Genomic DNA, 15,817 nt, shown 5'->3' with positions numbered 1-15,817 from the left:
TCTGAATCTCTAGATTCTAATAGATATTTTTCCTTCCTTTTTTCCCTTTATCCACTATCCACTTCTCTCGTGGTTGCATTGGTGGTTCAGTGGTAGAATTCTTGCCCGCCACTTCTCTCATAGCTCAACTTCCCTCCAAAACACACACAAACACACCACATACACACACACACCACACACACACACACCACACACACACACACCACACACACACACAAACACACCACACACACACACCACACACACACACCACACACACACACACACACACACACCACACCACATACACACACCACACACACACACACACACACCACACACACAAACACACCACATACACACACACACACCACACACACACACACACCACACACACACACACCACACCACATACACACACCACACACACACACACACCACACACACACCACACACACACACACCACACCACATACACACACACACCACACACACACACACCACATACACACACACACCACACACACACCACACACACTGCACACACACACACACACAAACACACCACATACACACACACACCACACACACACAAACACACCACATACACACACACACCACACACACACACACACCACACCACATACACACACACTGCACACACACACACACACACACAAACACACCACATACACACACACACCACACACACACACACCACACCACATACACACACACACCACACACACACACACCACACCACATACACACACCACACACACACACTCAAACTCCTTTTTATCCCAACTTGAGACAGATTTTTCTAATAAACATAGAGCTGGCTCTAAATTAGGTGCTACTGTGAGCTGTCAGATTCTGAAATTATTTCCAAGTGTTTAACTCAAGTCCAAGAAAAGCTGGTTCACATTATATGACTTTCCTAGATGTAAGCCTGTATCTCTTATCCTGTAAGAGAGTTTCTAAGCACATTTAAAAATACAAACTTTATTTTTTTGTCTCATCTTTAAAAAATAGACAAAGATAGTTGGAGACCACATATTTGAAAGCATTTTTAAGGTGGGAACTATTCTCTTTAGAAATGTCCCTCAAAGGGCATAATGCGTCTGTGCTCTGGTTCATTCATAACCTCATGGAAGACCTGAGGGTCTCTGCTCTTGCTGTCTTTTGTCCCGTGTCCTTGAAGACAGTCAACAATCCTTGGCATCTTGCTGACACTGGGTCTCTTTCGTAAATTCTGACCCATGAAATAGCATGGCAGCAAGTTCTAATCTGATTGTATCACTATCACACAATGCTACAACACAGGTAATTTTCAATTAAAGGGATCTGTTTCTTATACTCTGGAGGTTAAGGACTTCCAGAATGAGGGATATGTAATATTAAAAAACTTTTCTGATTCATAACGTGACAGATGACATCATATGTCAAGACAAGATGAACATTTGCTATTCAGCTTTCTTCTGTTTTATTGTAGGGTTGCTAATCTTTTCCCACTCCATCTAGTTGAAATTAGTTCTCTAAGGGTCTGTCTCAAACTATCCACCTATGAATTTAGAGATGTCTCCTAATATATGAATTGTCAACACTGTGTTTAAGAAACAGCACCAATGCCAGAAACTTGTTTTTGTTGGTGATAGATAGTAACAACCTTCCCTTTGTGTTTTTTCTGAAAAGACATACACACTCTTGCTCAGAAAATACAGTGTTATCAGTAACCTATAGAAAATTTTGATTGAATTCTACTATATTTTGTTGATACCCATATTTTTAGAAGGCTCTTTTTGTTTAGAGAATTTTAGCTTTACAAGAAACATAGCACATTTTTTTTTTTTATTTGCTAACCTTGGTTTGCAGCTCTTTCTTGGTTTGCTTTCCTAGTTCCTGTTTTGTCGTCAGGTTCATTTCTGGGCAAGGGGCTGCATCAGTGCCATCTACTACACAATTTGACTCTCAGCTCGTAAAAATAATCAGTGCTTTTATATGTTGCCCACAGCTTTGACCTTTCCCTCTATAAACAATATCATGCAATGAACATCCATTAGAATATATTTTCAAGATGTCTGTTTATAGTTTTCTTTAAAACATAAGGTATTCCAGTACATTGTTAGCTAACACAGAATTCTTTCTTAAGAAAAGTTCCTGTTAGTACACATTTCTACATTACTGACAGGTAAGATACTTATTGAGTTATGGACTCTGCCACGTGATGATGCTTTAAAACTGCTCCAAGTTGCCCAGAAAAAAAATCAGAACACTAGGACATTGTAGCAGTTAAACTTGAAAATACCATAGAGGGTTAGTTAGGTCCATAAGGGCAGTATCCCAAGGGAGCTATTGGCAGCTGTTCCCTTGCTCGTCCTTGACTGCTTATCTATTGATTATTTCTAAGTTCTTAGGTGTTTTTTTTCCATTTAAGCCTTAATATAAAATCTGAGCACTAATTATTTGATTTACATTTGGTATTGGAAACACATAAGATTCAAGGGCAAGGGAGTTGAGACTCAAATGATGCCTGTGAGTGGTGCTCCTTTTCTGCGTGAATATGTGTCATTTTAGAATATCACAAAGAGGAAGACTCCAATGCAGTCTCATCATGCACACAGGAGGATTGCCTTATCAGAATTTTCTGAGCCTTTGACCCTCAATTTTAAGGTTTTTTTCCACATTATCAGAGAGTAAAATTTTCATCTAAGGATCCAGAGGAGCCTTAAGACATAGGATCTGCCTTGGGATTTTCATAGCGTCTGTATTTCCATATAGAGCTCCTATAATAAAACACCATAAGCTAGGTGGTTTAAGACAACGAACATCTCTTTTCTTATCACCCGATAGACAATAATTCTGATGTAACAATGTCAGCAAGGCCATAAGCCCATGGCAGGATTTGGGGAAGATTCTTTTGTTGTGTCCTAGTTTCTAACACTTTCTGGAAGTCTGTGGTGTAGCTTCCTAAAGACAGCCTGGCTTCTCACATGTAGGCTTCCCACCATGCTGGTATCTCCTGGTCCAGAGTCCTTCTCCCTAGAAGGCCTCCTATCAATGAATCTGGCCCAGACAAATCCAGCCTGAGCATGTCTTACCTAGTATATATTAACATAAACTCTATATGCAAAATAGTTTCACATTCACTGGTATCAGGAGTTAAGATTTTGACTTTTATACATTATTCAGAGCAGATCCCATTCACCTCCCACATGAAAGCCAGTTACCAGTGCATCCAAATATCCAGGACCTTATGTATTTTATGAGAATAATTTCCAATAAACTACCAATATATTTTAGAATTAATTTAAGGAAGCTGCGTTTTTATTGCCCAAACGGAGTATAGGTTTACTGAACACAGGGATTCAGTTGCTTCTTTGTTTTTAGTGCCTCTTATCTCTTGGCAAAGGTCAGCAGTGCCTAAGAAGATGCTTGCCCCACCTTTCTATAGAGCCATTCATGTGCTACTGTGAGAAAGAGATGCTGAATGCAGATGGATGTGTAAAGATATTTTATTTCCTATAATACAACCTAATGGGCACTAATCACAGTACAACCACTTGAACTCTGTTTTAGAACACAGAACAGAAGGAATCCCCCTCCAATGTAGCATCCAGTACCAACAGTGGACCAACAATGAGCCTATACTCAGAGGCTGATTAACTGCTTATGGGAAAAGTTAATACAACTCAGGGTAAAAGAAGTGGCCTTCTGAAAAGAGTCGCCAAACTAAAAAATCGCTGTGGTACTATTAAAAATATATAATTTTCTTGAAGTATGAATATCTTATACTAAATTTATATAAAATGGTAAAGAAAGAAAATTCTAAATATTTTTGAACAAGAATTATTTTTTATCAAATCTTTGACTGATCAAACCATCATGTTGATTTAAAAACGTCACTACTTAATTCATTATGTTACATAAAAAACTTGAAATTAAACTGTGATCAGAGTTGATAAAAATATCCAGTGAAGGTTCATACATATTGTAAAATAAATATCACATTATATGATTACATGCTAACTGAATGTCGTTCTGGTAGATACAATATAAAGACACACTTTTATAATCATAATCATCTTCTTTTATTTATATCCTGCTCCTACTGAGATGAATCTCAGGTTACATTTACATATTGAATTACAAAGTTAAAACTAATGATGGGATCAATTATGCCCCATACTGAGCTGTGCACTTTGGAATGACTTTGAGAAAGCAGGAGGGTCAAAAAGAAAAAAAAATGCATCCACAGTGCACAGTGGTTTCAAGATTATGCTGAAAGATAAGCAGGGGAACACTGGAACAGTCAGTAATTTGTGTTTGTCAAAGAAAGCAAGATCGTTAGGTATAAATTTTGCAGTAAATTTTCGAGCCTCCTTGTTTGTACAATCTTGCAATACACTTTTAATGTATTATTGTATCTAAGTTACAATTCGCTCTTGATATTATCCCTTTCTCCTTTCCTAGCTGCACAATAAATGTGCTTCTCATCTGAAGCCTGAATGTGACTGTGGACCTTTGAAGGACCATATTTTACCACCCACCACAATCTGTCCGGTGGTATTGGTGAGTTTGTTCTTATTGTTTGCATGTCACTTGTGGATATTGTGAATATATCTATATTCACGATAGCAATAAGTATTTCTGGAAATGATGTTTTTCATTAGTTAAGGCAAACCTGTCAGTCTTACCCACATTATCCCTCCTGAGCAGAAGCCTTTGCTCATGGCTTTCTCTTGGTGTACAAACACGGTGGGGTCAAGCATGCTCAAACTGCAGCTGACGTGATGGTTGTCTCTTGGTCATGCTGGACATACCAGACAGTATATGGGCAGAACGCTTCTACATTTTACATATTTTATAGACCTGGCTTCCCAGAATAATGAAGTTATTCTTGTGGGCATTTTTGCAAGGAGTGCACATTCTTTGTCTCCACTGTGGAAGTTTCTCCTTTAGGTCAGAGGCTGCCTGAGGTGATGACACAGAACTTGAAATACGTTACCCTTTCTCACTGTTTTTTAATATTAAGAATAAATTATACTACCTGCTGATTAATAACCTAATTAAGTAAATATAGAAATGAAAAATGAAGGGAATTCTGAGAAGATTCTTAATAAGGATAAAAACAGACATTCAAAGACAACATTCACAATTTTCAGAATCCAAAATTTTTTCTAAATGGAAAGCCATTTCAGAAAACAAACTACTTTACATAACACACAGCTCATTTTCAAAAAAACACAGTAACTAAATGGCTGGAACTTTGGTTTTATATAACAAAAATACAACAACTAAGAAATATTAGACAAATGCTTTTGTAAAGGTCAACTGAGAAATTAATCAAATTACTCAATTCTCACCCACTTATGATTCATTTTGTTATTATCTGCAAAATACTGATGGTGTTTTAAATACCTTTACTTACAAAATCATTAGGAACTCTTTGTCAAATTACTAAAAGAAAAGAAAATATCCTCATATTGCAGAAGACAGTATTAACTAATTTCAGTTTCTTCTCTCAATATATTTGTTGAACATATGTAACAAATGCAGTTATTTATAAATATTGATTCATAAATACTTTAGATTTTGAGTTAATTTACTGTTATCTTTATCTTATAGGGAGATTGTAGAATTTATACAATATTTTTCTTTCTTTAAAAATATTGTAATTATCCTGACTTAAATTCATCTTTGACATCAGGTTTTAATTCCCACAGAAAGCCTGATTTGTTTTCCTGTCATCATAATTTGGGTGGGATACCCAGCTCAACAAGGGCTGTTTTGGCCAGTCTGGGTCACAGAATGTCAATCATGAGGCTCAGTCTTATTTTTCCATCACTCCTTTCTTTGGGAAACTGACGGTTTAGAAACATGTGTTACATGGATATGGGTATTTCTGCCTTCTAATAATCTAGTAAAAGATTTTCGTTGCTTTATTTGGATACTTTTGATCCTGAAAAGTTATTTTTTATCATCAGATATTTTAAGGTGCTTATCATGATTTGTATCTCAACATTTGTCGTTGAATCATTACACTACGGTCTATTCTGAAACATGTTCCTCTCAGTGGAAAGCTTTTATCTACCTTTAAGTGACTTTTACTATGCCTCATCCTGTCTTTGATTTTTCTTGAAACTCTTCCTTTATCATTTTTCCAGGGATTGTGATGTCACGTTGCCTAATATTGGTTTGTGTTTGGCTTCTTGTTTCAATGTTTTACACGTTTATTATTCTTCCTAATGAGATCCTACATCTCTGGATGATTATATTTCTGTGTAGACCATAACCTGGAAGTTCCATCCTGTATTCACACCAACACATCTAGTATATTATTATTATCTCATGTCGTAGCACAAGTGCCTGTTTACTGAATTCACATACTATGACAGATGCTGTGTTAAAAGTATTAATTTATTCAGCAAGCATCTCTCGAGTTCCAAAGAATATTTTAGGTAGAACCAGATAGTAAAGAAGAAAACCACACCATTGCCTTCATATATCAGTTGGAGGAAATCATGGTGAAGTGTAGCACAAATACATAGTTAATTTGGACCCCAGTTGTACTAAAGCACATGGGAGCAGAGTGGTGGTTACTAACAGCTGGAGGAAGAAGAACAAGGTTGTGCTGGCTAGTTATATGTCAACTTGACCGAAGCTAGAGTCACTGGAGAAGAAAGAGCCCCAATTAGAAATACTTCTCTATAGGATAAAGCTGTGGGCAGGCCCATAGGGCCCTTTCTTAATTAGTGATTGATGTGGGAGGGCCCAGGCCATTGTGGGTGGAACTACCCATTGGCTGGTGATCCTGGACGTATAGGAAAGCAGGCTGGGCAAGCTATGTGGAACAACCCAGTAAACACCAACCTTCCATGGCCTCTACATCAGTCCTGCCTTCAAGTTTTGGCCCTGTTTAAGTTCCTTTCTTGACTTCACTTAATGATGCATTATGATACGTGAGTAGAAATCAAATAAATACTTTTCTTCCATCCATGTTATTGGTCATGGTTCCCTCATACTAATAATTGCCCTGACTAGGAAAAGGGCTGTTGTCCAAAACAGGAGAAATTCCAATGGCACAGTAGTTGTCGGTTTAGAAGCATAATTTGAAGCAAGATAGCTATAAATAATAACGCTGTCCAGGACACTGAAAAATTGCAAACAGACTAGATTTCAAGTGTTTTTACCACAAAGCCTAGAAGGATAGGTTGATTGTCACGAGTGTTGATGTAATCCAAGAATAAAAACACAGCAAAGTCATTATTTGCCTTTACTTGTGATTCATAAATCATGACTTTTCCTTCCAGTCCAGTAGAATGAAGGTCCTAACTGAAGTACACAGTAGTATTTCTTGTAAGAACAAGTAACACAATGATAGAAGAAAAAAAATATTAGCCACTTCATATTTTAAAATAAGCATCAAAATAGAGGAACATTTCCCTTTGTATTGACAGAGGCAGACTATTTTTATTTTTTAGAGAAAGGAGTCTTTTGGAATCTATTTACTTCCTTGAGGTTTTGCTTTGTTCATAGGAATTTACCATGAATAACTCCAATTTTTGTATCTGGTCTGGACTTATGGGGTTAGTCAAAAACCTCATTACAACATAATATTCTCCAATATATTTTATTGAGTAATATTGAAATGTTATTTTGAATATCTTATATACCCAATAAAATGCATATGGTATTTTTAATGCAAAGAATAAAATAAAATCACAGAGAATAATTTCTAAATCTATATACAAGAAGGAGTGAACTGAAAAAGGGATATGAATAAGACACCACATGGCTTACTGGGGAGAGAGCTTAATAAAAGTCTAGTAAGGATATAATCTTTAAGGTAGGAGATGCTGGACATATCAGAAGGACAATGAATGATATTAATAACTGGACCAGAGTGTGTAGAGAAATAATAGTACAAGTGAATGACATTTTATACTGTGCATGATAGTTAGAATATTATGTTAGTTACATTTTAATCTGAATCACATGAGAATTCTTCAGAAGACTTTTTCCTAGATAAAGAGTGATATAATTTATAATTTTCAGTAAAAATCTGTCTGCTGTGATGGGACAAAGATACAGAATTTACATATTTGGAGACAGATAGCTAGATCCTTGCTTGTAAATGGGGATGGAGTAAGACCAATAAGAAGTCTGAAGATTGACTAGAAATTAATTGTGAAGTCACCCAGTAAGATGAAAATTAAAGGGATCAAACACACACAGTGTAACTACCAAGGAGTGAGAGGCAACCTCTCTATTAACATCACTTAGAACACGGTTAGGAACCTAGAGTGAACGTGATTCTCTAGACAAGCCTTCCATCATATTATTTTCTAGGTCCATTTCAATTCCAAGAGCAGAATAGTCATGGTTCAGCATAAATGATACTGCCACATTATTCCATATGAGGTGAACAGAGGGAATCAAGGAGCTAGAAATGCCTGCACAGCAGCAATTATACAGAAACAATAAGCTTGGTTAAGGAGAGAAATGAGAGAAGGGTAATTGGAGGCAGTCATGGACTGGATAATCTTAGAACAGGCTTAACGGTATGAAGAAACAATGATGAAGGAGAGAGAAATAGAGATTATTAAAGAGTACAGTTATTAGTAATGAGAAGTACAAACTTATTTGAAACTCACAGTGAGCCCATAATGTAAAATTACTAATTGTTCTAAGTTTATACACAAGTAAATAGAGAAATGATGGAGATATAAGGATGGTATAGGAGCAAAACTCAAGTATTATCACTGCGTGGAATCAGTTTCTCTTTCTTCCACCAGATCCCAGTTCAGGCCCCTGTTTGTTTTATCTCTGCCACTGGATCCTCTATGGGGCAACATTCACAAGTTCCCAATCTAAGTCTTATCTTGGATTCCTCACTATAAATTGCAAGTTAATCACTGAGTCTGCTATTGTAACCTTCATAATCTTGTTTCTTCATATCCCATGCATCTCTGACAATTTTTCCCCTGGGATTGTCTATCCTAGTGACATACTTACAGAGCTCATTCTTTTTCCTATATCTCTAAGGGGCTTTCTGTGTCTACATTATAAAATACAAGTATGAAATATTTCTTTCATGCATAAAATAATTGAACTTTATTTGAATTCCAAGGTCTCTTCTATGGTCAACAAAGTTCTTACCTGCATCAACCCACCCAGTCTCTTTTAACCCATGTTAGACATTGGAAATCAGGGATAATTGAACTACATGTAATTCTCAAAGTACATGTTCTCTCAAGCTTCTGCAGTCTTGTATATGATAATAAATCAGGTGAAATTACTTCACCTTAGATTCCTCCTACCTTGCTAAGCTAGAATTAAAGGTCATTTTTGTATAATGGAGTAAATACATTAAATATTACGCCCATTAACGTTTTAAAGGTCCATGTATTAAACAAAATAATGTTCTGCTTAGAATATTTGTTAAACTGTTCAAACTAGTGGTCACTGAAATTTTTCTAACTTAGGATCCGCATGACTGTTCCAGGAAAGAATCTACACTGTTATACATAGGTTTAATGTTTATTTAAAGAAAAGCAGTAGCCCTCACATAAAATGAAAATGAACTAGGTGTTTTTGTTACTGTTGAATTATTTAGTTGAAGTTTCATCCCTTGTAACCTCTATTAATTGGTTTTGGAGATAGTATTTACCATGATGACGAGAGGTTTTGATTAGTTATTACAAAATAACCATTCACGTCATCTTTATCAAACCATACAAAACATAAAAGGAGAAATTAAGATACTAGTTCTATACTATTATTCCTTAGCTATTTTGTTGAAAACAGCTTTATTGAAGTATGCTGCGCAGGCCATCACATTTGCCCTCTTAAAGGGCACATTCAATAATGTCCAGTGTACTGAGAGGTATACACCACCATTGCTCATCTCATGACATTGAATATGCCTGTTTTGGTTTTATTTTCATTTCTTTTTGACATGCACCTATAAATGCAAGAGTTGCACTATGATAGAGCTGCTATTTAGCATTAGTATTTTTCTTCAGAAATGTCATCCCACATTCTTACCCCAATTGAACCTGTCAGTGTTTTCCACTGCAGCTGTTCTGGTGACTGGACAGTATCCTATCATATGTAAGATTCTGTTGGCTTCCATGTTAGCGCTGGAAAAATATTGTTAGTTGGAAGTCAAGAGTCATCTCTACTGGAACTGTAAAACTAGTCATGGCCAAGAACATGGAGAACCATTTTTCAGGAGTGTTTCCATTTAGTACAGGAAGAATATTGTTAGTTGGGAGTCAAGAGTCTTCACTGCTGGAACTGTAGAACATGTCATGGCAGAGAAAGTGGAGAACCTTTTTTCAGGAGTGTTACAAGCAAGGCAGCGGAAGAAGGAGATGCAATGAGTTAATAGATAACAGGTCACCCGGTGATATTTTTGCAAAAGAAGAGATTTGAAAGACTAAGACTTAAACAATCACTTGAAATAAATATGTATATGGGTTATTTATAAATATTTGTAAGAAGGTATTCTCTTATCACTCATCAGGAAAACACATGATACAAATCATAGAATTATAACACACACGCGCCTGCAATGTACAACAAGTTAAAAGCTTACCTTTCTTCTAAGCGTGTGATTGCTCCTCCACTGCAGGGGGAAGCGTGAGTGGACCTTCCACTCTGGACCCCACACGATGAGTGCTCCCCACCTGAGCCTGACACTCACTACTTCATTAGATCAGATTAGTTAACAACATTTCTCCCAACCTCTCTTGAAAAAAAAATATGCGATAGTTCATGAAAACTGATTTAAAATATACCAACCATTAGAAAATGAGTCATTTATATCATCTGTTACTATAAGGATTGCACTAGAATTTTAAAACTAAGTTTAAAACTTTTATTGTAAAATAACAAATATTCATTCAACTTTAAAAAGACATAAATTTTAGGTCTTTAAATCAGTAAACTGAAAGAAGCATATAAAAAATAACTTCTTTGGTACTTAGATCGTTTCCTTATGTTTCTGTAAGTTTCAATTAGCATGCTACCTTAATATTTAAGTCAATATAATTAAATATATTTTCGTGCCTTGTGAATTATGAGAAATGACTATATAATTTCTCTAATTGAGCGCATCTGAAGTGCGCACTGTTTGTGGCACTTATTCCTTATTTTCATGAAAGTGACCCTTTAGTGGGACTTCCTCAGGAAGAACACACTCTTCTGACCTCTAACCCTCAGTACAAAGTTTCAGTGCCCCATCCTGTTTTGTGCTATGAACGGATGTAATTGACAGAGATTTCGTTCTCCTGTACTACAAACACATTGGTAACAATAGACACCTTGTATTGACAGAAATAATGAATCTTAAATTCTAAGTTATCGTCAAATGATTATTTCATCTCCATTTAAACTTTGACATTTCACTGGGAGGTGTAATCGAAGCAGCATCTATCAACAAGAAGAAATTACCAAAGAATTGCTACATTAAGTACTTTTGTCTCCTTTTGGGCAATTAAGGCACTCTTTCTGGGATAATTTCTCATGTCTTAGTATCTTATTAAGTTTTGGTAATGGAGTTTATCCTAATGCCAATCAGATAAATAGCAAAACTTCTTAGATCACAGAAAGGGAAACAAAATTATTTTGGAAATTTGGATCTATGAATATTCTTCAGCTTTGAGTCAAATGGTCTCGATTCTACCTCTCTTTCCTCTCCACTGTTAAGTCTGTAATGTGGCCAATTATGGTGTTTCTGCAGCAGCTCTCTACGTAGTCCTACGTATAACACCCTCAGAGAACCATATGCCGTATTAACTTCTCTTCCGATCGCTCTTACTCTCCCACAATTTTAAGAATTCTAAATTATACATTGTAAATATGGTGATTACATCTTAAATAGCAGAGGGTATGTGACGCCTTCCCTGGAGCATGTGTTAAACTAAGTCACTCCTCCCCAGAATGTCAGAAGGTCTGTTAGGGAATGAATATGATCTGCGAGTCTTCTTCACAGCTCAGCTATTATGGGATCCTTTTGCGTCTACCTATCACTTACCTCACGCAAGTGAGAATTAATAACGACAAGCCCAATGCTGAGCATCAGCCAATGATAGGAGGTATGCATCCGAATCCCCCACAGTTCTGAGACTTGTGAACTGTCTGGAACTTTCCTCCCTCTGCGAGTTCGTGAGCTTCCATAGATACAGCCTGTGGCGGGGAGGTGTGAGCCCCTGAATGAGGCTGGAGCTCGCTGCTCTGAGGATCACATTTTAGGTTTATACCGATTTGGTTGTTTCATTCTTCTTTTCCATTTACCCCTTTCACCTTCAGCAACAGCTACTGAACTCACGTGTCTCAAAATATTTGGCACAACCAACCTACGATTTGTACCCATACAGTTTTCTTCTTCATCTTTTCTTTTGTCAAAAGAATGGGGATAAAGTACATTGTCAGTTCTCAATAAATGTTTCATCAGTGTCATTACTTAATATTCATTTAATTAATATTCATTATAGGTCAATTCATAATTGTCATCATGGTAATGATAGGCAAAAGGAATCTCATTTTTTTCTATATTTTGAAACGCTAAAAGATTTAGGTTCATGGTATTATTCATAGGGAATGTTGCTTTATATTTATTTAATTTTTAGGATGGGTAGCATTAAATTGGAGCATTCCAATCCCAGTAGGCAGTTGAAAGCACTGGAAGATTAAGGCATATATAAATTACACCTACATTTGTTTCCAGCTTGGCATATTCCTCAAATACAACACTAAAGCCTGTATCATAGAAAAGGGAGCAACACAGTGTCATTATGTGAACCCTACATCATCTAAGCTGTGAGATAAAGCATAAGTCGTTACATTGTTCTGGTTAGGTTAACACTGCTATATTCTAAGGAAACCATCTTTATGCTGATGTGAGATAACACACACACACACACACGTACACCACACACACAACACACATCACATACACAATGCCATTGCTTAAGAAAAGGGTCATTATGTATGTTGAGTTATGTTTGTTTCTACCTAAAATCATAGTTATATTTCTGTGTTTATTTTTAATAGGACTATGTCAATATTTCTGTAAGTTTCTGTGATTGTTTCGACTTAAAACATAGTTATGAATAGAGCAAGTTATAACTCTTTTGAAGAAAACAAACTGTGCCATGGAAAGTTTATCGCAATCCGTAGGAATGCCAAAGCTCAGTGCCAGGAAAATATGATTTGGAAGTTTGATGAAGATAAAATCTAATGGAAATCAAAAATCTGTACCCATACATAAACATATCAAAGGGATTTACAACCATAACAAGATGGAACACTTAAAGTACATTAAAACGAAACAAAACACTCATGTACGTTTGTGATTTAAAAGCAAGGACGGATGCGGGATTGCGTACTGATGATGACTGAGGATATCCTACAAGTAAGTGCCAACGATGTTTAAGGGAGGTCACAGAAAAATGCAGTGTGCAGCCAAAACGTCAGTGAACTCATACCAAAATTAAGAGAACAAGGAATTTGTGTTGGAAAATGTTAAAAATTTGACAGTGGCAGTTTGAATTTTCCTAGTCTCTGATTTTAGTAGCTTTAAGAAGAAAAGAAAGATCCACACTTGATAGTGTTCATCTAGAGAAATACTATAGAGGACTATTTTCATGCAATCATGAGCTCAGTATATGGCAGTGTTAGCCATTACCTTGCAACTCATTAATATCTCAACAGACAGTGCAATGTAAAAGTCTTATTCCTGCAATTTTTCTCTGCATTTTATAACAATAGCTAATATATAGACATGTATATATGTGTGTATAAATACATATATACACACATATATGTGTGTTTGTGTGGTTAATGACTAAAGTTCATTTTAGTTTTGCCAAAGTAGTAATAATTCTGCAACTACAGAACAAGGAAGGGGCCTATCCCATAGAGTTTCCATAGATCGTGTGCCTGAAAAGTCACTGTTTAAAATGAAGAAAATAGTAATTGTTATTTTTATTGGCAAAGGACATTACTGCAGACTTCTACTCAAAACATATGAGTAGAAGGTTGAAGGATAAAGAGGTAATAGAGGAGAGAAACAATTAGCCAGAGTTCACCAGTATCAGAGTAATGTAGATTCAAATGGAGGGCAACTGATTCTCCTCCAATGCATAGGAGTACTAAGACAGTGCCCTGGATTCCTCTCCCAGTGCATAGGGGTACTGAGAGAGTGCCCTGGATTCCTCCCCCAGTGCATAGGGGTACTGAGAGAGTGCCCTGGATGCGAGGAGGATATTATCAAGGGGAAGGCAACATGCTATTCTTAAAAATAAGAAATAAAACTAAAGGACTTTCTTGATTTTAAGTATACTGAGAAAAAAATTCTAAGTGAGCAAAAAGAATCTGTGTCTTCAATTTGGCTGATCTCCTTTGGACAATTCCTATGCAATTCTTTTTTTCTTCAAGAAGTTATTCCAAATTTGCCTGGAAAGGAAAATGTACTCAAGCACATAAGATTTAAAAGAACAAAGAGGAAGACCTGTTCTAAGAGCCTTAGCAATATTTCTGTCTTGTTAAAGGTATCCTGATGAAATAATGTGGACATGGCACTATATATTAAGAACTGGTAGAAAGTATCAAGACACATAGTATCATGCACAATAATGAAATATCAGATAAAACCTCATGTTACATTTGCTAGAACATCAGCCATGTTGAGATTACTTTTTTAAATAAAATATGGAAGATTGGAAAGAAAATTAAATTCCATGTCATGTGTTACCTCAAATAGTCCACATAAATTAAATATTTAGTTTCCTGATGAGCCCACCATTAAAGCCTCTTTTTCCTAAAAAGAAAATGTTAAAAATGTTGAACAACTTATAAAAGAAAATTGTTTTAAATGGGAAATATTAAAATTTTCAAATCAGGGTAAAAACTTACTATGGTAGACTATATAAAACTCATACAATTGGTAGAATTGCCCATTGTCGTTAGATACGTATCAAACTGGCTGCCCTAGTAAAACACTGGCAAGGGAAACTTGCCACAAACTATGAGGTGACAGTGTCCAGATAAGTGAACTGCATTATGTCTCTGCTTGTCTCCTTGGATGATTGTGGTGGGCAGGACTGACATCTAGACCTAATAACATTAACGTTAGTACTTTGTGTTACTCTCATCTCCTATGTTTAAGATGTTGAATGGAGCCCAAACAAGACTGTCTGAAAGTCCTGACAGATTCCACCTAGCAAACATAATCTGTAGATTTAATGTTTCTTACTGAAATAGGGGAGATCATACACGAACCATGTCCATGTTCATGCCTTCTTCCATGTTCATATCCAGTGTCAGCTGTTCAGTTTCATTTTTTTTGCTTGAAACCAAAGACATGTATATGAAAGTTGTTGCATACACCTTTTTCATATAGTCCAGGGATCTCTAGCTCACTCCTGGTTTTGTTGTCTAGATCATACTGTGTTGCTGTTTACCCAGGAAGTACGGTAATTCTGTTGGGTCCTTTAGGCCCCCTTCTTGAGGTCAAATCTAGATGATAAAACCGGTTATTTGAAGGTCTCCCCTTTCTTCCTCATCTTTTTCCTGTTTAGTTGGTGTTAGTTTGTTTCTTTAGCTTGGTGTTTCCAGTTGACAAGAGCTAGCTAGGTTTATTTGGGAAGATGCAGCCTCAAATGCGATCTCCCTATCAGTATGGCCTGTGGGAAAGCCTGTGGAATATTTTCTTAATTAGGGATTGATATGTGAGGGCCCAGCCCACAGAGGTGGTCCTTAGTTGTGTAAGAAAGCAGGATTAGCAAGCCATGATGAGCAAGGCAGCATGCAGAGCTCTTCTGTGGTC

General features: G+C 36.4%; 1 protein-coding gene across 17 annotated transcripts in view; it reads left to right on the top strand.

The window, feature by feature from the left end:
* The window catches only part of Dgkb (diacylglycerol kinase beta), a 593,434-nt gene that overhangs the window by 193,042 nt on the left and 384,575 nt on the right, over positions 1-15,817 (top strand). For all 17 annotated transcript variants that reach the window (XM_075948560.1, XM_075948552.1, XM_075948548.1 and 14 more), the window contains one exon: positions 4,453-4,551. In XM_075948560.1, coding sequence (XP_075804675.1) covers positions 4,453-4,551 — 99 coding nt within the window. The remainder of the gene's footprint in view (positions 1-4,452; positions 4,552-15,817) is intronic.

Source organism: Microtus pennsylvanicus, chromosome 14, assembly GCF_037038515.1.
Source record: "Microtus pennsylvanicus isolate mMicPen1 chromosome 14, mMicPen1.hap1, whole genome shotgun sequence".
Classification (NCBI taxonomy): domain Eukaryota; kingdom Metazoa; phylum Chordata; class Mammalia; order Rodentia; family Cricetidae; genus Microtus; species Microtus pennsylvanicus.
The sequence above is the reverse complement of the archived record's forward strand: the minus strand, read 5'-3'. Positions and strand labels throughout refer to the sequence as shown.